The 27911-nt window shown below is 34.9% G+C and overlaps 1 protein-coding gene across 2 annotated transcripts in view; it reads right to left on the reverse strand.

Annotated features, from left to right (window-relative positions):
* Il1rapl1 (interleukin 1 receptor accessory protein like 1) overlaps positions 1-27911 on the reverse strand; it is a 1408761-nt gene that overhangs the window by 347265 nt on the left and 1033585 nt on the right. For both annotated transcript variants that reach the window (XM_051140905.1, XM_051140904.1), the window contains one exon: positions 16964-17038. In XM_051140905.1, coding sequence (XP_050996862.1) covers positions 16964-17038 — 75 coding nt within the window. The remainder of the gene's footprint in view (positions 1-16963; positions 17039-27911) is intronic.

Raw genomic sequence — 27911 nt, forward strand, 5'->3', positions numbered from 1 at the left:
AAGTTGGTTAGCAACACCAACTGAATCAGTGAGTTCCAGGCTCAGGGAGACAAAGTGGACAGAGATCCAGCAAGACAAAACATCAACCTCTAGCCAAAATACACAGACAGACACACACACAGGTATGCATACTTGTGTTGAAATATTAAGCATGTATGTGTGCACCATATATATAAATATGCAAAAAGATGTGTGTGTATGTGTGTGTATGTAAATTTTCTGCTTGTAGATTATAAGAATACCCAAATGTCAAAAAGCATTGATTCTTAGCCTCTCTTAGAGATCCAATCAATTACAATTTAGGGAAAGAAGGAAATTAAGTGAATATATTTTGTCCAAATTCTCTAGTAATTTATTGTGATAAGTCCTAGTATTTGGAGGCAAATGCCTTCATGCTACTGACAAGCATGCCACTGACAGGCTCATTCAGTTAGGGGTGTTACCACTGCCAGTGGTTTTTGTTTGCATACCACAATACCAAGAACCCCTTTATTTGGAGAAAACTAGTGAAATTAATTAATGTAAATAATTAAAATAAATACATGTACCATTTCAAAAGCTGACTGTCAAATTGAATACGAAATTGTATTTTGTTCTTAAAGACTGGATTTGATTATTATTCCAAAGAACTTCAAGAATTATGGTCTAATATCATACCTAAAAGACTATTCTTACAGAGCATAATGATGTCAGTTTCCATTTTTATTGTAACATTATATTACTATTATATGAAAAAAAATATTTTGAGTATATTGGTCACTGACATTTGATTTGCAAATATCAATCATTATTTTTACTTTTTGCAGTTCTAGAAATAAACCCTAGGGCCCAACACATGTCAGGAAACATCCTATTGAGCCACATCTTCTGCTCATGCTTCCATCCACATTTTCACAATTGGTGGATTTTTCCTGATACAATGGAGCCTTGCATCTAGTAAATGTCGTGACATACGAAAAATTGCAAATTACTTTCTTAGGTTAATGCAGCATACATTTACATAACAAAGCACTTCTATTTCTATGTAAAGCTTATCAAGGTCTTCACTGTGAAAGTATATTTACAAACAATGAATAAGTTATACTCTAAATGTCATGAAATATCAAAAGACCAATTTAACTTATCAGTTACCATTATTTTTGATGACATTGTTACAGGTTTTCTAAATGGATAATTTACTAGTTTTTAACATAGATTTTACGTTTAGATGCTCAAACAATCATTAGCTGGCTTTAAATTACTTATCTATATATAGTGAGATAATTATATTCAGAAAGAAATTGTGCATCCTAAATTAACAAAGGCCATCTTTGTGTGTAGGGAATTAATAGTCACAGTAAATTGACAAGTCAATTATTAGTTTTATTTTGTCTATTTTAAGCAGGGAAATGAGAGCACTTGCTTTGTGCTTGTTGCGTAAGAAGGGATTATAACTAGCTGCTTTTTAAGGACTAAAAACTCTGATGAGCTAACTGACTCTTCCATCAGCTTTTCTCACATTAACTTTTGCAGCTCACAAGACATTCTGTTCATGAACATTCTAAGTACTTCCAATTTCTTAAGTGCCTTGAAAAGAAATTTCATGCTTCAAGATCAGTATAAGAAGAAAAGTGTCTGTTAAAATGTACTTGAGAGATCAGAAGTACAAAAAAATTGGAATGAGAAAATTGGAGGCAAAGATGAACAGAAGTAGATCCAAGAGACATGTAACTGCTAGTAGGGGTGGGAGCATGCAAAAATCTGAGAAACTTTTGATCTAAATGCATGTGTTCCCTTATCATTTTCACTTCAACACCTTGTCACCAAAGTAGAAGTTTTAGGAGGTGGAGCCATTGAAAAGTGATAACATCACAAGGGCTCCACCTTTGTAAACAGGATGAATTTCTTTATAATCAAGGTTCCAGAGTGCAACAGTGAGATTATTAACACATGAGGACACAGGAAGAGAGTAGTATTACTTGATTAAGCAGGCTGCCATCACCATGCCTGAAATGTACTTGTGCCTTGATCTTAGACTTTCTAATATTCAGAATGATGAAACCTGAGTTTCTATTGTTTATAATTTACCCTATATAAGATACTTTGTTTTGGCAGCCCAAACTGATTAAGATAGGAATGTTTAAAGTCAAGTTGCTGTTCAACTGAATAGTGTTTATTTTATTTGATAAGCAAAAGAATCTGTTGACATGGAATAAAATAAAAAGGATTGAGATTATTTTCTGTTATTATAGTTCAGTTTTAGCTTTTAGAGGACAGTTCACAATGGGTACCAAACACCCAAGTAAGAGGAAAACAACAACGAATGCACTATTGTCTAGAAATGTCTCAAGAATTGGAGCACATAAACTTTGGACACTGCAGGTTGATGCAAAGAAAAATAACACAACAATAAAATGCCTTGCAAATGAAAGTTTCTACAGGATCAATGAAAAATTAGGGTCACTGACCACGAAAAGCTGCACCCACAGATACTGATTAAAAGAGTAATTTAAATGATAGCTGACATTCAATCAAGGCTGAAACTGCAAAGGATAAAAAATCATGGCTTTTTCTTGAGGAATAGGGTGTACAGAGTCAACTGAAATGATAATATAAATTCCTTGTGAGAAGGTATCTGCTTGTTTATTTCTTAATTTATTTACTTTTTCCAGTCCTAGGAATTGAACCTTGCTCATGCTATTCCACAAACTTTTTATTTTGAGAATCTTTCTTTTCCTCTCTCTCTATGTGCCCCTCTTTTTCTATTTGTGTCTCTGTCTCTGTGTCTCTATCTCTGTTTTTCTTTGTCTCCCTTCCCACCCCCTTCTTGTTTTTTCTAGACAGGGTTTCTCTGTATGAAGTCTTGGCTGTACTGGAACTTGAGTCTCATTAGATTACTCAAGCTAAACTAGAATTCACCTTGGAGTCTAGGCAGCCCTTATCCTTATGCTTCTCCTGCTACAGACTCTAGAGTAGCAGGGATTACAGTCTTGTGCCACTGGGTTTTGCTTGTCTGTCTTTCTTTCTGTTTGATGTGTATCTCTTTATCTATACAGTTTTAGCCAGATCTTGTGCCAAGTAGAGACTTAACATCAAAGTAGCAAATGGGACTACCAAAACAATTTCTCATTCAGGCCACTAAGATTGTATAGTGTCTACTAGGCTAAAATTTAGAACTCTGCCCCCAAACTCAGGGTTCCAGTTAACTTTCTACCCTTGACCAGTTTCCTAGCTGAACTGTGAAATGCAACTGTTCTTTTAACCCCTATTTATTTCTCTAAAGTCAACCTACTGCTCTATTGTGACCTTCAATATCCAGCTGATCTTTCCCCCTCTGTCCAATCTTGACTTGATTTATTGCTAGGCTTTTCTAGCTAGAGTCCTGATCTTTTCTCTATCTGTCTCCATCTTCCATGAAGGACAATCTTAAATCATTCATTGCAATAAAATGAAAACTAGCAGTTTTATTTTGCTTTACTCCATTATTCTGTAGTATACGACTACTGAAAAAATTAAGTTATAAAAGTTATTTTTAAATTTATGAGTATTAAAGCTTGATGAATGATACATGAACTGATCTTTCATCTGTTTCTCTAGCTTAGGTTTTTGTGTTGTGTTGTGACTATGAAAATATTTCAATGTGTTCAATGTAAATTCTAAGCAGAGAAAGGAAAAATGTATCACAAGAAGGGAATGTTATAATGGACACACACACACACACACACACACACACACACATGAGAGAGAGAGAGACAGAGAGAGATACAGAGACAGAGACAGAGACACAGATAGAGAGAGAGGTGAGGGGGAGAGTGTGAGAGGGAGAGAGAGTAGGAGAGGGAGAGATAGATAGAGAGACAGAGAGAGAGAGAGAGAGAGAGAGAGAGAGAGAGAGAGACAGACAGACAGACAGACAGGCAGAGACAGCGAGAGAGACAGAGAGAGACAGATCTACTAGAACTTGACAATAAAGTTTTTAATTATTTCCCTAGTGCAGATAGAACCAGGAGAGAAGGCAACACAGAGCTGCTATGTGTGTACACAAGAATTAGGAAGGACTAGAAGTATGAATTAGATTACAGACAAAGAATATGGAATTTAAATAGACTGACGAGGGTCATGGTGAGGTTAGGAATGGTTGGTCAAAATTGTGAGCTGAACTGTGTTGTGAATGAAACTATGAAAATAACCAATATGCTCTGTTCATGGAAGGTCTTATTTTCATCTTCTAAATAGCAGCTAGGCACACACTATACTTTGGTATTACTGCAATTTACAAAGAGGACTTTCCCATTAAACCAAACTGTAAATCTCACAAATTGTCACTTGAAGTTTTGCTAAAAATTTCAAAGCCTACTCTAAAGGATTTTTAATTTCTGTTGACCTAACCCTTCACCCTGTTTGCCACAATAAGAATGATGATCACATTAAGTTCCTGAAAGCCACTACATGTAGGCTGTCATTGATGATGCAAACATAATAATTGGCTACTTTCTTGGTACATCTTTACAAATAAATTAGGTAATATCATTTCTCAAGTATAAGAAGTCAGGAGCAAAACTATATCTAGGATAAAATTTTGTAGAGAAATGGTAAGTGAAAGGCATGCCTGGTGACACAGTTCTGTAAATCTAGCCAATTGGCAGGCTAAGGCATGAAAACTACAAGTTTAAGATCTGTCTAGGTTATAGACAGAGTTCAAAGAAACACTAGCTAAGTTAATGAGATTGTGTATCTCACAGTCAACTGGATTAATTTCTGATATGTATTTTTAAAATTACATGTAGTGAATAGATGCTTCTAGTTTTCTTAACAATTGTGTGACAACAAAATAATCATAACTGTATCCCCCGTGGTGCCAGATTCCAAAAGAGCATTTGATGACTAGATTTTACCTTCGTGGTACCTATATTATCTAATGGGATGTTTCTTCCTTCATGATGAGCTTAATTTTTTTCTTAAGCCACTTGATTCCATTAGGATAAGTCTTATTACACTAGTTTGCCCATACACATTGCAAATAAGTTTCTACCATGTTCCAATCTGTGGGATGAAGGTAGATTTATATTCTATGATAATCCTGGTGATATCGTACATTATTTTAAAGATATTTTTAAGATAGTGCCACAAAGAACCTTCATTTTCTTACGTAAACACTGGATTTTCTAATCAAGGTATTAGGCACTCAGTCCACTTGACTAAAACTACTATTAGGTATGTTTTACTTTGTTTATATCATATTAAAATGAATTTTAGGTTTTTATGTAGGAAATATGCATATATCATATACATATATATCATATATATACATCATATACATATACATGTATGTCTTATTTAAGTAATTTATAATTCACTTAATGTTAATATTTGTTAATATATAATTATGCTTTGATATTAATATGATGTTAATTTATTTTTAAATTAATATTATTTTAAAATATTTATTAATTAATATATTTTAATGTATATATATATATCCAAATCATTGTGGTTTTCATCTTTCATCACTGTATTATATCTAACTGAATTTTACTCACGTATACAAAGGTGACTTTGGTTCATACTTTGTCACTCCATTATAACAGAAAATGTACTTTCCTGCACAAATTATAGTTAGCAAATGAGAATGATACCCTATGAACATATACGGGGGGAGGAGGTCCCCCTCAGGAACGGTCATAGGGGAGGGGAGTAAGGGGAAAATGGAAGGGAAGGAAGAATGGGAGGATACAAGGGATGGGATAACAATTGAGATGTAATAGGAATAAATTAATAAAATATATTTAAAAAAGAGAATATATGTGGTTTGCAACTGACATTAATTTAAGTAGGCCTAAGAAATAGCATACTACAGAAGGCAGAAATCAGAGGATTGTAGATCTGGATCTGAGACACATGTACCACAAAAAATGCAGTATAGCAGTTGGGGAGATAGCTATCATAAATTTCTGTTTTGAAAGCATGAGTACATGAACCCAATTTCCAGAATGTACATTTAAAAATAAACACAGCAGAGCTTTCTTGCAATTCTAGTTCTAGGAGCCACAGTCAAGCAGAGATTTGGAGCTCAGTAGCCAGCCAGTCTACCAGAAATACATGATAAACTCCAAGCTAGTGAGAGATCCTAACTTAAATAAATGGTGGATCGTACCTTGATAAAAACACTTGAAGTTGTGCTCTGGCTTCCATATTTACACACATACATGTGCATGCATATGCACATACAAAAACGGAAAATGTCAGAAGTTGGTGGGAGAAATAAAGGGTCTATATTTTAGAGAAAAAACACTCAAAATGCGCTGAATGCTTAATTCTGGCCTCATCAGGTTATAGAAGAGACATGAAGATTACAGCGAAATTTAATCAGATATCATGAAAGAAAAGATAGACCCTGTGATAACTATTGGTTATTATCTCACTTTCTTCTCGAACAAGCTCTATACTTCCACTTCTATCTATCTATCTATCTATCTATCTATCTATCTATCTATCTATTTATCTATCTATCTATCCATCTATATTTGCACAAAAATATAGGTATACAGAAGCTATTGAGTCTAGATATTATATCAGATGCTCGAGCAATTTGTCCAAAATTTTTATCTATGATCAAGTCTTGGTCAATCAGGGTTTCCCTCTTGCATTCCAATCTCAAGTTAGATGTCCAAACCCATGCTTCTCCTACCTTTTAGGAAGTTAGATAAACTATTCTTTTTGACATCAGCTTACCTCCCTGTACAATAATAGTACACCTTTATAAAACTTTTGTTCTGTATAAAGGAAAGAAGATAGAACATGCTAACATTGCTTCAATTTTCATTCTGGTCAGCAACCCTCACGTTTTTAAAATATTTGTCACTTATGACAATGACACAGACTACACAATATCAGAACCTGTCACTCTTCAAATTTAAATTGCCCAAAGGAGCTAAGTAAAACCCTCCTGTTACCTCTTCCCTTGGATACACCAAGTTGCAAAGACAAATTTTACACACCAAACTATCTCCAGAACATCTAAGTAAATAGGATGAGGCACACAATATCTACTTTTAGTATAATGAAGTAAAAAATAGTACACTGAAGACAGTAATGAAGAATGACTTGTTCTTATCACCTCTAGTCCAATTCTAAGCAGCCAACCTTGAAATCTAGCTTGGGAAAAATGAAGGGAATTAAACTGCCAGCCTTTTACCTGAAATCCAGTATCAAGCGAATCTCAGGAAAGCCTAGTACTAGACAAAAGGAATGGAAAAGAAAGAGAAGGAAAAAGAAAGAGGAGGAGTTGAGGGCAGTAGAAAAGAAGAAAAGGGAAGGGTGAGGACAAAGGAGAAGAGAGAAGAGAGGAAAAAAGGCAAAGGCAAGCTAAACACAGAAAGTCAGCTAACTCTTGTCAGTTCTTCCTCTCCAAGCTATTGATAAGTCGCCTTGCTCCTTTATTTCATTCTGTATACATAAAGAGCATTTGAAACAAAAACTCTGTCCCACTTTCCCTGAATCCACAGCAGGAGGAATCACTTTTGTTTGTACATTTCTTTCATACTTCATCATTAGAGTTCTCTATGACACAACCTTAGCTGAAACTGAAATCTCACTTATGCTTCTAATCAAACTGTCACTTGTTTTATCTCCCGATATTTAAAACTATCACTTCCACTCTCTAGCAGAAAGTCTTAAGACACATCTTTGGAGTAAAAATGAAAGGCTTTATTAACCATTACAAGCAACCATGTATAAATAATGTCCTATACATCCATTTAATAGTAATTTAATATTAATATCCCTTATAAACAGGTTGTGGATGATGATTAAAGTATCTGAGAATAATACAATTTTAGCTCAAGTACTTTTGGTCAAAATAATACATTTTACAGAAAACATTTCAGCAAATCAATGAATTAAAAAGTCATAAATTTGCCAAGATAATGCCATTGTCATTGAAGATTGCATGTTCATTGGAATGTTTTATATTCTTTTAGGAAGAGAAAATAAAAACACTCTGAATTTCTCCTAAGCTATTTAACATAGTAGTTTCTTACTGAATATTTGTAGCAGTAATGCTATTTTTTTTTTTTTTTTTGGACTATGAGTACTATCTTCCTGGTTCTCCTTTGAAGTGCTCAATTTAATTTGTTTTCATCTTCTCATGGAGAACACTATACATCCCCTTCCCTGGGCAGTAGTGGTACACACTTTTAATCCCAGCACTCAGGCAAAGCAGGTAAGTCTCTGTGAGTTTGAGGTTAGCCTGGCCTACAGAGCAACTTCCATGACAGCCAGGGCTACATAGAGAAACCCTGTCTTAAAAAATATGCGTGTATATATATATATATATATTCCCCTTGGTGTCCTCCTGTTAAAAGAACTGGTAACATTCTGTAAACATGACTCTTCAGTAGGCAAGTCTTCAGAGAGTCCTCTGTTTCTCTTAAACTAGAAACCAAAAGAAAAACATATCCAGAAAGTGAAAAAGTCTCTGGTTTGTTTGCTAGTTTGAGGAGGTAATTGGACAGAAGTTGGAAGGAGAGAAGATAACTGATTCCTTTAGAGTTGTAAACAACTTCATGGCTTTCTCTTCTTCATGTCAATAGGAGGTTGGGTTGCTTTCTGATTTATTTCAAAACAGATGAATTTTGAAAAATCAAAAATTCTGCTAGGCTTTTAATTTTCTGTTTGGTTTTCTGTTTATTATTATACATTATAAATTGATTATATATCTTTAATAGCTTATTTAAAAAGAAACTTTAGTTTTTGTGAGAAATACTCTTAGCTTATAGATTGTGAACTAGAGAGACACCTCTTGAGAAGATTTTGCTGTGAAGTTTAGGTTTTAAAACCTTATGGTTACTCTATATACAGAAACATATGGTGTGTTTAGGAGCATGTGTTTAAGAAAATATTTCTGATAGTTTTGTTCATGAAGCTATACATTAAATCACAATGCATAAACTTTTAAAAAAGTTAAAAGTAGGTGGATGCCACAATGAAATAATGAAAAGAGCCATAAATTTGAGAAAAATCAAAATATAATTTTTCCTTTTTATAATGACTAATACATTGGGTGAATACATACAAATGTATTGTATGCATATATAGAAATCTCCTAATAAAATCCTTAACTTTGCATAACCAATATCAACATATGCTACTAAAAAGTAAACAGAACTTACACATAGTTATAGCTATGGGTAATAAACTACATGATGGATAGTCATTATATTGGTATGTATTTCAACAAAATTAAGGTAAATAATAGAGCAGGATAGCCTTCAAAATATATCACCCATGAACACAGTGTATTTTGTCTTGATTAAACATGAGATGTCATTATTTAAATATTATTCGCTGCCATACCGTTTCAATGTATTAGATTATAATGAAATGCCATTGATTATGAAACTAATGAATAAAGTTAACTACACTCTATTCTGAGGTGAAAATTTTCCATCTTTTCTACTGACATACTAAAGAGAATATTGGCAGTGATGGGTGGATGATCCTTTGTCCAGGACAATGGCCCTTATAGTTTCAAATCGATGAACCCCATCTTATGATAGTGTAAAAATCTTCATTACCACAGAGAGTAGTAATGAGTATGATTATTCAATTACAAAGGGTTCTCATATAAAATCATTCACCACAGAGTACCCTTAAATAGCATATTTCCCTTGTGAATATAAATCTTTCAGTGATCATTAGCTTCTTAAAAGAGATTGGAGGACAGAGGGAGGCTCTTAAAGCTGACATATTAAGCCACCACTAATTAGAAATCAATCAAAAATGAAGGGAGCACTTCTTTGAAATGATGATGATTCAATTTACCCACAGATCTGTAGGAGCATACTTCATTGGTAGAGTGAAGTTTGACTGGAATGCTAAGTGTTTTAACATTATACTATAAAATACTGGTATCCTCTTTTCATAATCACATTCATGCACAAGTTATATTCATGGAAAGTCTGCATATAATTTAGGATTTCTCATTTATATAGCCAAAATTCAAGATGAAATTTATGGATGAACATCTTTCTCTATATCCAAACTATAAATGATGTGAATCTTTTTATAGGCTCCCTTTTAATGGACATCATTTGCATGGGGGTATGCTCTTTTTCTGAACCCTCTTTCAATATTCTACACCATAATGTCCTTTGGTGTATTTATTTACCATACATTGGCATTTACTTTGCAAAGTCAGAAGCAGTTCTTGTTAACATAGTCCACTCACTATATTTTTTCTTGTGCTAGTAAATGCCAATCATTAGGAGTGATTTAGAAAGCCCTCTGAAAGCAAGGTGTTGCTATGTACATCTAGAAATAACATTTAGGAGGCAGAGGCAGGCAAATATCTGTGAGTTTGGGGCCAGCCTGGTCTACAGAGCAAGTCCAGCACACCTTGAGCTACTATACAGAAAAATTATGTTTTGAACTGCTCCTCTGCAAAAGAAATCCTCCTAATAGTGGTACTTCTCATATGAAAACAATGTGGTTTTTTTTTTTTCAATAAAATAGATGTGACTATCACAAAACTCTTCATGTGAAACTTGACAAGAAAAATGATTTATAAAATTAGCCTTCATATTTCTTGTTTTAAGAAATATACCTCAATTTCATTCCTTTTTTTTTTTTTTTTTCTGAGACAGGGTTTATCTGTGTAGCCTTGGCTGTCCTCGACTCGCTTTGTAGACCAGGCTGGTCTTGAACTCACAGCAATCCGCCTGCCTCTGCCTCCTAATTGCTGGGATTAAAGGCATGTGCCACCACACCTGGCTTCAATTTCATTCTTTTAGAATCATAATTTTAGAACATTCCATTTTCATCTTGTTGATCATATGTAAGTTTTTTGTGGCACAACATCTATTAAACTTCTTCTTTTAAAGCAAGACTAGGGGGCATGTTATTCTTTTATAACTATGTACTTTTACTATATAGTACCATATATTTTGACACATGAGTGGATAATAGCCACATAGTACAAGATAACCATACTGCAACCCACAGGCCCAAAGAAGCTAAGTAAGGAGGCTCTAAGGCAGGATGTTTGAATCTCACTCAGAAGGAGAAATAAAACAGACATTGGAAGCAGATGAAGAGAGGGAACTGGGTAGGAGAGGGGGTGGGGAAGGGAACCAGAATGGAGACCAGGTTAGGGAAAGCTAGGGTAGGAAGTGGTAGGGCTGGGAGAGAGATACAAAGTGGATGGGTGGGGATCTCTAGGACAAGCTACAGACATGTGACAAGGTAGGTTCTTGGAAAGATATGGAATGACTCTAGCTGAGACTCTTACCATCAGGGCATATGGAAACTGAAGTGATCACCCCCTATAGCCAGGCAGGACATCCAATGGAGGGAGTGGAACACCAACCCACCCACAAAACTTTTGACCAAAAATTTGCCCTGCTATAAGATAGGCAGGGAATAAGCAGTAGAAGAGCTTGAAGAAATGGCCAATCAATGACTGGCGTATCTGGAGACCCATCCCATGGGAGAGAGCCAACCCCTAACACTATTAATGATATTCTGCTATGCTTGCAGACATGAGCCAAGCTAACTGTCCTCTGAAAAAGCTCCACCCAGCAGGAGATCAAAGAGATGCTGAGACCCACAGCCAAAGCCTAGATGGAAATCTGAGAATTTTGTGGAAAGGTTAGAGGAAGATACGAAAGGGACAAGAACTTACCAAGAAGACTAACAGAGTCAACTAACCTAGGCCCATGGGGTATGGCAGAAACTGAACCACAAGCCTAAATGCATGCATGGACTGGACCTTGGCCCCTTACACTTATGGAGCTGATGGACAGCTCAGTCTTTACCTGGGTCCATTAGCTGGGCAGCTATGTTTGGCTTCAATGGAAAGCCCTGATAGAACATGAAGCAGCTGGGCAGAGTGGGACAGCACGTGGCTAGTAGCTCCTTTCTCAAAGAAGAACGGGAATGGGGAATTGGGGAAGAGGGTGGGAGGGTGTAACTGGGAGGAGAGGAGGGAGGGGCCTATTATCCATATGTAGGATGAATAAATAAATAAATTAAAGAGAAAAAATAAAATAGGGAATGCAAAACAAAAAAGAAAAAATTAAATACCAACAATATCTCTTAAAGTAGAGCATAAATATACTTTATTCTTAGAATTATTTTATTTAGCTTTAAAAATGAAATATAAAATCAAAACAAACTGTATAGGCATATGTAAATATAAAGACTAACATCTATTTGTGTTGTTAATGGGAGATGGAACGTACTTTTCCAAAATGAAATCCATCCTACAATGAAGCTTGTGTATGTTGCTATGGTATTAAAATGTAATATAAATAAATTAATAAAATATATTTTAAATAAAGAATAAATTAATGTTCACTTCCCAAGTTGTTTTTGGTCATGCTGGTTTTTTTTACAGTAGTAAAAATCCTAACTAAGTAAATATAAGGATCAAGTGGACAAGTATTCGTGTTACATAACTGGCCATGTGATTTTTGGGAGGATGCTGGTGGTCATTGTACTTCAGGCCAGAAAGGCTGTTGAGCACTCAGTGAGTTATTCAGTGGGAGCTTGAAGATAAGAGTATTGCGAGCATTCTAGATGATGGAAGCCTGGCTTCTGAAGTGAAAATCATCAAGGTGATTAGATATTTTGAATTAGGAATTTGTGATTTTTGTCAGTTGAAGTTATGATTAAGAAGAGACCAGATCCACTAAATTGAAACCTTTGCTTTTGTGTCTAACAAAATTTGTCTTAGAAAATGCATTTATGATAATATACATGTCCTTGTTAAATGGGAAAAATGTTAATTAGAAAAGTGTATAATTTGGATGTCATTGTTTTTCCCTGTAGAAAAAGAAAACCAAAAAACTCAATCAGTGTTCCTATCTGTGGAAAGGAAGGTCATACTAATACCACTTTCACACTCTAGCAGTATGGTATCAATAGTATCCTAAGCCACTTCCAGATCTCGGCTCCAAATTCAATATCTGAGTGACTTTTTTTCCTGAGGTATTGATATTAAATATTTTCCACCTCTAGAAAAGAAAGAAAAAGGTTTTCTATGTTTATTATAGAAAAGTAGTAACTATTCAAAAATGGAGCATATCTGGATAATTTCTTCAGCTCGGGCTCCTTATTACATTATCTTGTAGGAATATTGACAGTGTAAGACTTCTGTAGTAAAACTTGAGTTGTCAATAACATGTGCCGCACTATGTAAACAGTAAGTTGCATTTCTACTACCTGAAACTCTGGTAACAATAGCATATGCTGTACTTTACTTTGGGAACTTCTGAGAATGGGTTTTTGACCATACAGTCAGGACAGATCTATGAGTGTCAGGGCTCAAGCTCTGCAAGTCAATTGTACCTATGTTTTCTTTCTTGAACTGCAACAGCCTAAGTTGTGTTTACTTCCTGGATTGACCTTCAGAGTTCTACAGTGAATCTTCTAGGCCTTTTGCTCATGAAATATCTATCCATATATATTCTGATGTCTGTGTTATTTAACAAAGACAATGATTTTTTTAACTATTAGAAATAGTATGCAGATGGCTCTTGTAGTAGAAATTCTAGGCTGTCATCAAATATTGACTGCAATTTAAACCTATTATTTTACATATTTATTTGAACTTAATTAACATTACATTTGTTTTTCTGTATGTACTTGAATTTTTAGTGATTTTTGTCTCCTGCAGTGAAACACTTTAAATGATCAACACCAGACATTTTTTATTTACAAAGATGAAAAAATTAGAACAGGACACAGAGGACATAGAAAAGGAAAGGTAGGCATTGCAAGTTAATGTGAAGATGAAAGGAAAATCTATGATCCAATTAGATGCATTTTATCCTATTTTTAATGTATATGTGTATGTGTGCCTGCAAGCGAGAGGGGGAGGGAGAGGGGGACAGGGAGTGTTTGTGTGTGGTGTATGCATATGAATATGGGCTGTTGCTAGTGCAAATGTGACCTTGTCTAGAGGTCAGAAAAAGGTATCAAGTATTATGCTTTATCACTCTTCATGTTCTTTCACTGAGACAGGATCTCTCATTGAACCTGGAGCTGAGCTATCTTCCAGAAAGCCCCCATGGCCTTCCTGTTTCCATTCCCTACTACTGCATGGAACTAAGGTTATCACACTTGTCTTTTGTGAGTGCTGAAGATTTCAAGCCAGATCATCATGCTTGCTCAACAGGTGCTGTTGCACACTGAGCTACCTCCCCAGACCATGCTTATTATTAAACTTACTATTATTTGTCAGGGAAAGCCCAACATTTAATAGTTATCAGACTTGATTGGACATGTATTTGGTTCACCCAGAACATTAAAACTAGATGATCAGACATGTAACAGCACAGCTTCATATAGTTCCAGATGTGTTTTCTAACAGCACAGTCAAGAGTTTTGTTATCAGCTTTTAACCATCGACCTGAGAAAAGGCCAGCTTTCAATTTACAGTTTGAGACTGAATTTTAAACTTATGGCAAATGATATTGTCTGGGAGATTTCTGAACATCTCTTAAGAGGGAGGGTGACACTTAGATGATTCATCATTGATACAGGTTACTCAGCTTTTATATTCAGATTGTTGGAATTAATAGTTTTTCCTAACCAAAAAATGCAAGATTGAAATCTTTACAAAAATGATAAGTCAAAGCAGAAATTTTAAAAGTAAGTACTTTTAGGTGTTTAGGATCCTTCATTAATACTCTTTCAATTTTCATTTTTTTCTTTCATACAGATGTTTACTAAGTAGCAAAAGATGGTATGGACAGTACTACTAGCTTAGACACTCCTGGAACTCACAATCCTTTTGCTTGCACCTCAAGAGTCCTACAGTTTCAGGCATGCCCCCCATCTCTCTTTTTAACTGATTTTCAACCATTATCAGCACTAGAAATATATTTCTTTTAAAAAAGGATCTAGTCTGCATTTCTCCATATATTCAATGATTTGTCTTATGTAAAGAAAATAAGAATCAGAAAGTATTACAAAAATATTGCATAATTAATCAAAATTCTAGATTGAAGCTTTTAGTTTAATTGTTAGTTAAAAATCCTCAGGTTTCTTTGATCAGTGTCAATAAAGGATTCAGTACTTTTCTAAAAGATATCTCCATGTTTCTTCAAATGAATGCATAGGTAAACACTCCCCATTGCATAAGACCTTTTCATCTCAGTTTAATGTGGTGGCTTAGTCTTCATGATTTCATTTAAGAGAAAGCAACATTAAAATAGCTTTTCAAATTATTCCATTTGTGAAAGGTAAGAAGTAAAGACCAATTTGTTTCATTCCAAATTATGGATAATGAAAAGAAATCCAACAGGCAAGCATCAACCATAAAATTCTGTTAATTATGTTGTCTAGCAAATATATGCAATTAGAGACTTAAAATTTCATTTTCCTATATATACTAGAACTAATTGCTACTATAAGCCTTCCCTCTTGTTCCAAAATTTTATATAACTCTTGAGAAACATACATTCCTAGATGTCATTAAACATGGTAAATCATAAGACTTCATATTTGAAGATATATTTATAAATTAGCAATTAATTTCAATAAACTAAATACACAATAACCTGAACAAAGAGTTAGGTACCAGTTTAGCTTATTTGTTTCCTTTATTTATGAGATTGTTTTAATGCTATCTATAGTCTTCCATCTCAAAATAACAATTATCGTATTACTTGTATGTACATAATATCAGTCCAGGAGGCTCAGATTTTCATTACCTCCATGTACTCTGCATATGTTTATCCCTTAAGATACTAAGTATAAGAATGTCCACTATTAGAAATTCAGTGTCTCTCAAATCATCATCAATCTTTGTGCAGCATAATGTGCTGATGTTATTAGTAATCACTATCACATCTTCAACATGCATTTAGAAAAATGACTCATATTTTTCCCAAATTCACACTTAAAAATTGATAGCTACATGGACAACAGTTTTATTTTAGTTGTAAAAATTAAGTGCATTTTCATTTTTGAATGATCAATGTGAGGAGTTCCTCAACAACATGAATATATGTTGTAGAATGTGCTAGAAAATCTTTTTTAAAAAGTCACTGAAAGCAGATACATTTCTACAGAACTTTGTTTTGTGTCTGTCATCTACATATCTCTATATATTCATAGAGCATTTGAAATAAATTTAAAATACAATAAATTATTATATAATATATATATTTTGATTAAGAGAAGAGTTGATATTATGGTATGTATACAAATTAGACAAAAACTCATACTTCCTCCAATATAAATATATTATAATTAAAATTTGTGTACAATTTAATATTGGTGGCAAGTGATCTCATGTCCAGGAAATCTCATATCCAAATCTACTAGTTTCTTTACCGAAGATAACTTGCTCAAATTTTGGATATATATTATTCAAACATCACTTTTACTTGGTTATTCTTCCTACCCCAAGATCTTTAAAGTTTCACACAATTACTTAAAAATATGTTTTCATAACTTATCACAGAATGTATACAAACATATCACTCATTAGAATTCAGCATTGTTTCTAAAAAAAAAAAAAAAAAGCAATATGCACGAATCAAACCTCAGTCTTTTTAATGCTAAGCAAATACTCTTCCCCAGAGGTTCATCTTTTACTTGGTTTAAAATTTTAACTTATGTTTTTGTCATAATACTGACATTTATTTTGATGAACTGGTACCTTGCATGCAATTTTTAAAAAATTATTTTAATATATTAAGGAGTATTACACATCAGTTACATACTGTCTATTTTAAAACCAATTCAAATATTATAGCTTGAGGCTATAATATTCTATAATAATATCATTAAAATCTTAAGCTTATCTTCTTTCTAACAACTGTTTGAATATTATATGCACAGTTTGCTTCCAAAGAATGAATTACAGGGAACAGCATTTACAGTTTAGAGTATAACAGGCCTACAATTTAGGCATGTTTAGCTACTGAAATATGTTGGGGAAAGGTGTATTAAGTAGAAGTGAAGAATTACTCACCTAGTTGAGTCTCCTGAATTGTCAGTTTACTTTCCACAGGATACAAAAGCTTGGGTGGCTTATCAGTCAGAGGAGCTGAAAAGCAACAAAAATAATAATACAAAGACTTAGAGGTATGCTGCATGAATACAGTTAACTTTACCAAACATTTTTCAAAGTAGTGTCAAAGCACTCTACCAAGTGATGACTTTCATCTTTCAGGCAGTCACTTTAGACGGACTGAAAAGCTATTAGATTGTACAAGATTAGGCACATGACACTGTACTTTACAGAAACACGACTGGTCAGTCCTTTAGAAATTATCACCATAGTTACTCAATTTGTATATTGCTTTTTTATTGGAAATGAGTGTTTTATACTTTGTACCCTGTAAAAGTTGAAATAATGTATATATGATATGCACTATATATTTTTACACAGAATGATGTAATTCTTGTTAATCTCATTATTATTTTCCATATGTTAATCACTTTGCTTCAAAATAGATAATTTAATATTGATTTTGTACATGCATGCTATCTAACTGGGCATGTACTGTGGCATTAAATTTGAGTTTGTGTAAGTAAAAAAATTCACTCCCATACAAAGCAAATATTTTAAGTCATATTTTCCTCTTAGACTAAACTCTTTGTTATTTTTATCTGTTATATTTTGTATCATTTGTTGTTAATTTACATGCTATACTCTCTTTGAATTTAAGTTTCTATACATTGCCTTTCTGGGTCAATTTCAATTGTCAGCCAATAAATCGAAGGCTTGGCAGTGAAAGCACAATGGGAGAGATGCTTCACATTGTATACTTTGTAGTTAAACTAGATTCTCTGGACTATAGACAAAGAGTCAGCTCTTCATGAAGCCTTCACCACTACTTTCTAATTAAATTGCCCAGGTCCCTTGAAACCTGTCACTGCAACTACTACTCTGTAACAAGTACAAAAATGATCAATTAATACTGAACTAACTGTTTTTGCTTTGAATACTTTCTTCTTTGCCAGGAACACATGCCAGCTTGGTTGATAACTGGAAGAGGAATCTAGAGAGAACATCCAGGACTTGGCTTCATGTACTTATCACCAGAGGATTTAAGAATTCAGGCTGCTTTAGCAGCTTGCATTCATCTCTCTTTAACAGAAAACTGTAACTTTAAAGGAATGATACATACCAAAGTAAGAAAAAGAGAGATGTTTTCAGAGTTTTTATTTGGGAAACCAACCTCATATGTTATGTTGATTTCACTTTTTCACAACTAATTGAGCATAGTATTTAATTATCTTTACTACCATCTAGGTTCTGGAAATAAAGGTGTAAAGGAAATTGGGGTACTATAATGAAATACATCCTTTAAAATTGTCAAAAATTATTAAAATTCTCTAATTAAGTCTAAATGCTTTTATCTCACAACTAAAATTATCTGAACACATTTAATTTTCTTGCCACCTAAATAATCAGTTTATTCATTCAGTGTTTTCAAAATATGCCATCAATGATCTAAGTAACATTTCTCAGACTCTTCTATCAAATGATAGTGAACTTTAAAAAAAAAAAAACAACTGTTTGATCTATGTGGTCCAGAGAATAAAATATGGTAGCCATTTTTTTGGTTTAGAAGAAATAAGCTTATATCAGCAAGCCAAAGTAAAATAACAGCAGAGATAGACAGATAAACATAGAGACAAGATAAGATAGGGAGTTGGAGAGATGTTCACTCCTCTTTCTGAAGATCCAATCTTCAAGTGGTTCACAATAGACTGTACTCCAGCTCCAAGGCTTCTACCCTTCTTGGACCCCTGCACTCATGTTTATAATCCTCCTCGTAATTAAAAGCAACAAGACATCATTAACATGTGCACTCAAATCATCCTACAGAAACTAAATGATGACCCTGTTTTAATACACTGAGTTGGAGTTTCTAATAGTGAGAATCTTGAACAAAGAGGATTCCTCTCATTTGAAGATTTCAAGTAAAAGAACAAATAACAGCAAAAAAGTAATATCAAATAAAGGACATATAAATATCTATCAAAAATCAACCAAAGAAGCCCGTTTAAGGCAACTACCTGGAGTTCTCAATAGAATCTTAGGCAGAAGAGAATTTTCATTTTTATGAGGCCTCTTCATAAAAGGACATAGATAAAGATGACATCATCAATTTGGTGCTCACAATATCCAGCAGAACACAATTGGGAGGCTGAGGAAAGATGAAGTTCTCAATAGAACTTTCTCTTCATGTCAGAACACCAATGCCCCAACTTCCAGTTTTCTTTGCTGCTACAGGCACTTTTATGTGATAGAATATGATATAAACATCTATTGGAAATTGTTTACCTTCTACATATTCTCAAAGACACAAAATTCTACTTGTGGACTCTTTTGTACTCTCTGTCAGTAGGTTGGGGTTAAGAGACAGCCCATGCCTAGATAAGAGATCATGGAGGACACTGAGATAAATACGCTTGGGTTTGATGTGCAAAAGAAACAACCCTGCTTTTCAATGATCTTAACCACTAAATGAGGATTTACCAAAATAATGCATATTACACATAAATATTAAAATAATTGATGTGTTCAGTAGATTTACTCAGTTAATCTCATGGCTGTGTAGTTAACTGTAGATTTGACAGTTAGCTTTAAAAGCTGTTGAGAAAAATATTCCTTGTACAAACATATCCCACACTAATCTGTAATAAGAGGGGGAGATCTGTAGAGAAAGAAAACAAAATCCATATGTATCACATCTGTTTAGAAATATTAAATGGTTTTGTGGTTCTTTTCCTTAACCTACCTGCCTCTTTGGCATAATGCTACAACCTTGGGTTTTCATATTTTGGAGTGGGAGAAAGTACAATTTAACATAGAAAAATTTCAAACTTAAGTCATAGAATCATAGGCTATTGGAGTCAGATAGAATTTTGTTTATTAAGTATTTTTAATGGAGAAGCAGTTATGGAATTACTGAGAAACTGTGGAGGAACTGATGAGGAAGTCTCTGAGAGTTCCACCTGACTATAATAGGTGACACCCGAGCAGCTTTGGGCTTGGATCTCTTTCTGCCAGCTTTTCTTTGGCCTGCCCTTTCTAGGACACATAAAGTGAACCAGCAAAGGTGAGTTGGGTTCAGGCCACAAGCCACATCAGCTTCCATACTGAGAAGGTATGTGGGACACCTGAGCAGCTTTGCGCTTCCATCTCTCAGCCCACTCCCAACTGTCCTGGACTATCTGAGACAGCATGTGAACTAGCAAAGGATACCCTTGGGCCACCCAAGTAGCTTTGGGACACAGTGAACAAACAAGCGGAGCTGAATTGTGCATGGGCCACAACTCCCATTAATTGCCAGATCGTAAAGGTCTTTGGGACACCTGAGCAGCTTTGGGGCCTGGAGCTCTCTCCACCAGCTCCTTACCGACTGAACTGGCCCATCTGGGACACAGAGAGATAACCAGCAGAAGTGTGCTGGGTACAGGGTATAACCCACATTATCTGCCATCATGAGGAGGTCTGTGGGACACCTGAGCAGCTTTGGGCTTGGATATCTTTCCACCTGCTTCCCACTAGACTGGCCCATCTGGGTCATGAACAGAGAAACAGCAGCTGTGAGTCTGGTACTGCCTACAACCTACATTGTCCAACATGCCGAGGAAGCCTGAACAGCTTTCAGCTTGGATCTCTTTCAGCCTACTCGTCTCCTGCTTGACCCAACTGGGACGCAGACAGCGAACCCAGCAGAGTTGAGCAGCACATAGGATCTAACACCCATTGTCCACCTGAAGAGGCTTCTGGGGAAGTCTAGCAAGCATCCTTCGGCATGGAACTCTCCTCACATGCTCTCAACCTGCCAGACCCACCTGGGACACAGACAGTGACCCCATTGGAAGAACCCCTAGGCCTGCTAACACCAAAGACAACCAGAGGGCTAGAGGTCAGCAAAAGAAGACAAACAACAAAACTCTGAGCCACATGACACCATCAGAAACCAGTGGTCTTCTACAGCAAGCCCTGGAGATACTAACACCCCCAAAGCACAAGAAGATTTTAAATCTGAGGTGATGAAAATGATAGAATCTTTGAAGAAGGAAAATATATCTCTCAAAGAAATCATTCAAACAGAAAAGTATTTGAATAAATCCTATAAAGAATTACAAAAAATACAATCAAATGGGAGAGAGAAATGAATAAAAATATTCAAGACATAAAAATGGAATTAGAATCAACAAAGAAAACATAATCTGAGGCAATCCTGGAGTTAGAAAACCTAGGGAAGGGAACAGGAACTGCGGACACAAGCAACAGCAACAGAATATAAAAGATGAAAAAGAGAGACTCTTAAGTGTAGAATATATGTTGAAGTTATCAGTATATCAGTCAGAGAATATGTTAAAACTAAAGTTTCTCACACAAAAGATTCAAGAAATCTGAGGCATTATAAAAAGACAAAACCTAAGAATAACAGAAATAGAAGAAGGAGAAGACCCTAAGCTCCATGGTCCAGACAATATTTTAAACAAAATCAAAGAAGAAAACTTCCCCAACCTAAAGAAAGAGATGTCCATAAACATACAAGAAGCATACAGAATTCCAAATAGATGGTACTAGAAAAGAAAATTCCCACACCACATAATAATCAAAATACTAAATGTACAGAACAAAGAAAGAATATTAAAATCTATAAGAGAAAAATGTCAAGTCACATATAAAGGCAAATCCACCAGAATTACACATGACTTCTCAACAGAGACTATGAAATCCAGAAGGGCCTAGACAGATGTCATGCAGACACTAAGAAGCCACATATGCCACCCAGCAATGATTTCAATAATCAAAGATGGAGAAAACAAGATATTCCATGACAAATCAAGTTTAAACAATACCTAGCCACAAATCCAGCCCTATGGAAGATACTAGAAGGAAAACTCCAAACCAACGAAGCTAACTACACCCAGGAAAACACAGGAAATAAATAGTGCCACAAAATCAACAGAAAGGAACCAAACACACATACTCTACCAATAACAACATAAAAAAAGAATAGGAACTAATAACCACTGGTCATATCTCTCAACATCAATGGCCTCAACTTGCCAATAAAAAGATACAGGCTAATAGAATTAATGCAAAAACAGGATCAATCACTCTGCTGCATACAAGAAACACACCTCAGCAATAAAGATAGATATTACCCCAGAGTAAGTGGCTGGAAAGGGGATTCCAAGCTGACAGAAGAAGCAAGCTGGAGTAGCAGTTCTAGTATCTAATAAAATAGACTCCCAACCAAATCTAATTAAGAGAGATGGGGAGGCACACTTCATACTCATCAAAGGAAAAATACACCAAGATGATGTCTCAGTCTAGAACATCTATTCCTCAAACACAGGAATGATCACACTCATAAAAGAAATATTACTAAACCATAAATCACACATCGAACCCCACACATTAATAGTGGGAGACTTTAAAACCCCACTAACCCAATAGACAGATCATCAAGACAGAAACTAAATAGAGAAATAATGAAACTAATAGACATCAGGAGTCAAATAGGCCTAACAGATATCTACAAAACATTTCACCCAAACACACACACACAAATAACTTCTTAAGACCTCATGGAACTTTCTCCAAAACTGACCATACACTTGTTCACAAGAGGAAACCTGAACAGATACAAGAAGATTGAAATAACCCTTTGCATTTTATCAGACCACCAAGGATTAAAACTGGAACTCAATGTCAACAGAAATAGCATAAAGCCTAAAATCTCATGAAAACTGAACAACTTCTTACTTAATGACTCTCTTGGTCAGAGAGCAAATAAAAAAAGAAATGAAAGACTTCCTAGAATTCAATGCAAATGAAGGCACAACATACTCAAACCTAGGGAACACAAAAAAGCAGTGCTAAGCGAAAAGTTCAGAGCACTAATCACCTTCATAAAGAAATTGGAGAAATCCTATACTAGCAATTTAACAGCACAACTAAAAGCTCTAGAAGAAAAAGAAATAAACACACAAAGAGGAGTAGATGCAATCTATCATATAAACAAACTTAAAGAAGAAAACATGATTATCTCCTTAGATGCTTAAAAAGCATTTGAAAAATCCAATACCCATTCATGTTAAAAGTCTTGGAGAGATCAGGGATACAAGGCTCATATTAAACATACTAAAGACAATATATAGCAAACCTATAGCCAACATCACTTAAATAGAAAGAAACTTAAATCAGTTCCACTGAAATCAGGGACATGAAAAGACTGTCCACTCTCTGTATCTCTTCAATATAGTATCTGAAGTCTTAGCTAAAGTAATCACAAACTAAAGGAGATCAAAGGAATACAAATTGGAAAGGAAAGCATATCACTATTCACAGATGATATGATAGTATATGTAAGTGACCTCAAAAATTCTACCGAGGAACTCCTATAGCTGATAAACACCTTCAAAAATGTGGCTGGATACAAAATCAACTAAAAAAAATCAGTAGCCCTCCTCTATACAAATGACAAATGGTCTGAGAAAGAAATTAGAGAAATAATACCCTTCACAATAAATTCTCAACTTCATAAGGAAAAACAAAAAATAGCTAAAGTAATCCTGTACAATAAAAGATCTTCTGGAAGTATCTTCATTCCTGATTTCAAGATGTACTATAGAGCAACAATAATAAAATTTGCATAATATGGTACTGGCATAGAAACACACAGGTGGATCAATGGAATCAAACAGAAGACCTGGAAAGTAACCCATATATCTATGGACACTTGATTTTTGACAAAGAAGCCAAAATTATGCAATGGAAAAAAGATAGAATCTTCAATAAAAGGTGCTGGTCTAATTGGATGTCTATATGCATAAAAATGCAAATAAACCTTTATTTATCACCATGTGCAAAACTAAATTCCAAGTGGATTAAAGACCTCATTATAAAACCAGACACACTAAATCTTTTAGCAGAAAATTGGGGAAAGAGCCTTGAACTCATTGGTACAGGAGACAAATTCCTGAACATATCACAAATATCTCAGGCTTTAAGATTAACAATTAATAAATGAGACCTTGTGAAATTAAAAAGCTTCTGTAAGGCAAAGGACACTGTCAACAGAACAAAATGACAGCCTGAATACTGGGAAAAAACTTAACCAACTCTACATCTTACCAAGGGCTAATATCCAAATATATAAAGAGCTCAAAATATTAAACACCACCAAACCAAATAATCCAATTAAAATATGGGCGTACAGGACAAAACAGAATTCTCAACAGAAGAATATTAAATGGCTGCTAAACACTTAAAGAAGTGCTCAGCATCCCTAATCATCAGAGAAATTTAAATCAAAATAATTCTAAGATTCACCCTATACCCCTTTTAGAATTGCTGGTATAAAATACTCAAGTGACAGCACATTCTGACGAGGATGTGGTTTTTGGGGAACACTCTTCCATTGCTGGTGAGCGTACAAACTTGTACAACCACTTTGGAAATCAGTAAGGCAGTTTCTCAGAAAATTGGGAATAGTTCTACTATAAGACCCAGATACACCACTCCTGAGCATATACTCGAAACATGTTCCACCATTTGACATGGATATTTGCTCAATTATGTTCATAAAGGCTTTATTCATAATAGCCAGAATCTAGAAACAACCTAAATTTCCCTCAACTGAAGAATGGATTAAGAAACTGTGGTACATTTACACAATGGAATGCTACTCAACTATTAAAAACAAGGAAATCTTGACATATGCAGGCCAATGCATGGAGCTATAAATATCATCCTGAGCGAGGTAACCCAGATCTAGAAAACAGGCATGGTATATGCTCACTTTTAAGTGGATATTAGCACATAATACAGGATAATTCCAATTCAATCCACAGATCTAAGGAAACCAAATAACAAGGAGGAAGCTAGGGAGAATGTATAATTCTCATTAAAAAGGCAAATAGAATAGACACCGGGTGTGTTTGAAGAGAAGGAATAGGAAGGGAGCTTACCACAGAGGTCCTCTGAAGGACTCCACATAGTCGGGCATCAAAGCAGATGCTGAGACTCACAACCAAACTTTGGGGTGGAGCTCAGGGAGATTTATGGAAGAGTTGGAAGATAGAAGACCTAGAGGGGACAGGAGCTTCATAAGACCAATGGAGCTAACATTTCCAGGTGTGGGGAGGGGGCATGATGAAGAAATTGATGCACAAACCAAAGACCATGCATGGTGAGGACCTAGACCCTCTGCTCAGATGTAATGATAGGCAGAACAATATCCTTGTGGGTCTGATAATATGGGGAGCAGGGGCTACCTCTGATATGGACTCTGGAGCCTATTTGTTGATCACTTCCCCTGGCAGAGGGACCTTGTCAGGCCACAGATGAAGAGGATGCAGGCAGTCCAGATGAGACTTGATAGACTGGGTTCAGATGATCGGGGGGAGGGTTCCCCTTTTCTGAGGACTAGAGAAGCAGGAGCAGAGGATGAGGAAGGAAGAGTGGGACCAGGAGGCGATGAGAGAGAGGCTTATAATTGGGATATAAAATGAACAAATTAGAACAATTTTTCAAAAGTTAAAAAAAGTATTTTTAATATTAAAGCCACATTCCCCACTCAAATGATTTACATAGTGTTCATCTTACTATATAATATAGGCCAGGATTTTTGTATTGAAATTTCACATGGTCACCATCACACCTAGTTTAGTGTTTATCAGTAATTCACTCTTTATATTTCTGTTATACTAATTTAATTATATTAATTTAAAAAATTAATGAATTTGTCTGTTGCATTATCATACATGTACCTGTTATTCTTTGATTCTATATATTCTCCCCAATCCTGTCTTTTATGTCTCATCCCTTCCATCTTTTAAATTTTCTCTGAAAGATTGCCTTCAATTTTAAGTCAATGTTGTCCAGTTACTTGTTTGTTTGTTTGATTTCTACATATGATAGAATTCACATGACTTTTCCTAGTAGCCATATAACTTCATGTATAATCATATTTTCCATATCTATGTATTTTCTTCAAAGTATTTCATATTTTAATTGTTTTTATATTTCATTTTCTTTAAATATTTCTCTATTAATAAGCATCAAGGCTGATTCAATATCTTATATATTGTTAGCAGTCATACCACAATAAAAAGAATATAAGTATATGTCACACCTTGTATAACTGGAGCACATGGTAGTTATATTTTTAGCTCTTTGAGAAACCAATGTGGTTCCAGTAAGCCATGTGACTGAAAGAGCCAGCCTGGAGAAAGAGTGAGGTTAGGAAATGTCTAAAACCTGGTAATCTCACTCTGATATCGGCTGGAGCAGGACTGCATTCTCCCTACTCAGGGCATGCAAGTCCCATTACACATAAACCTTACAACCCTCATCTCTGCTGCCCTTGAGGTGGTCACACATCCTGGTGGCCTCAGGTTAAACTTCCTCTGTTCTTATAAATATATATCCAGCAAGCACCTAGAATCCCTCCTTATACAAATGAAAAGTTCCTAGAATGTCTGCCTCAGCCAATAATGTACAATCACACGGAAAACACTTCCCTACTCCCAAAGGTTTATATTGGCCTTGTTTCCCACATCTATGCCAATAAGAGAGCTGTTTCACTGAAAATTCTTTCTGGAGAAGGCTGTTTCTCTTGTATTAATGCTGATTGAGATCATGTCTACACCTACCAGTGTTAGTTAAGCTTCATTCTTTCCAGTACAGTCCAATGCACAGCAGTGCCAGAGAGTAAAAACAGACCCAGGGCAACAACATCAAAATTGCTTTTTAAAGTGGCTACACTGATTAACATCCTTATCAACAAAATAAAAATCTTTTTTCTTATCCTCTGGTTAGTATTTGTTTCTGGTTTTTAATAATAGCTTATCTGTCCTTCTAAGATTTTGACCAGGCAAATTAAATTGTGTGTGTGTGTGTGTGTGTCTTCATGTATGCAGTGTTGGTGTGTGTGTGCATGCACCTGTATGTGTGTGTGTGTGTGTGTGTGTAAAATATAATCTGCCAAACACTGTGATTGTTGGAAATTTTGAAGGATTTAACCATAACTCACATTGATCTGTAGTTTAATAATAAAACATTTTGGACTAATTCAATTCTGTTGTTCTGAAGGCCAAGAATCTGAGGTGCAAAGAGGTCAAATGTTTTACTAATGTTGACAAAGCAATTTCAAGTTAGAATCTTTAGAAAATCTTTTCTTCTCAACACTTTTTTTATGTGCCCTTTGAAAAGTCTGTCAGACAGTCTCCACCTAAAGGTGTGTACAATCTGTTAAACAGTGAAAACTTGCAATTAAATCATCACAACAGAGTAGAGAGCTATTGCAATGCAATTTATTATAATCTAAACATGCCACATTTTGGTGTTATGTTATGACGGATATCAATTTGAAGCATTCCTCTTCTGAAATACCTTCCTTTGGTAAAAGTGAATCAGAGTTTCCAAATAACACAACAGTTGAACAGCTGATCATATATCCTCTAAAATGACTGTGACTACGAGGTGGTCACTAAGGTTAGTATATAACTCAGTTTCCCAGTATTTTGAATCTAAAAAAATTCATTTCCACAAATGAAGAATAATCACAGAATGGTTCATGTTTGAACGCTTTTGCCATATTATTATGCTTAATACATGTTACTTTAATTTAGTTGACAAATGACAGTAGGGTGTGAAAGGCAGGAGATTTAATGGCCAGTAAAACTGAACACCTAGACAAGCATTTATTTTCTGTATTTGCAAAGGTAGAATTAGATCTTCTAATTCTGAAAGCAATTACTCATGAGAAAAACACAGTCATTTTTTACTGTCAAGAAAACAACATATCTGGGGGACACCTTTTATTTCACCTAGGTATATAAAAACAGGCAAAACTAACTCATTAACTGAAATAACAGAAAACCAAGACTATGTCCAAAAGCATTTATAAGAAATTGTGATTTAAAAT

This window comes from Acomys russatus, chromosome X, assembly GCF_903995435.1.
Source record: "Acomys russatus chromosome X, mAcoRus1.1, whole genome shotgun sequence".
Lineage (NCBI taxonomy): Eukaryota > Metazoa > Chordata > Mammalia > Rodentia > Muridae > Acomys > Acomys russatus.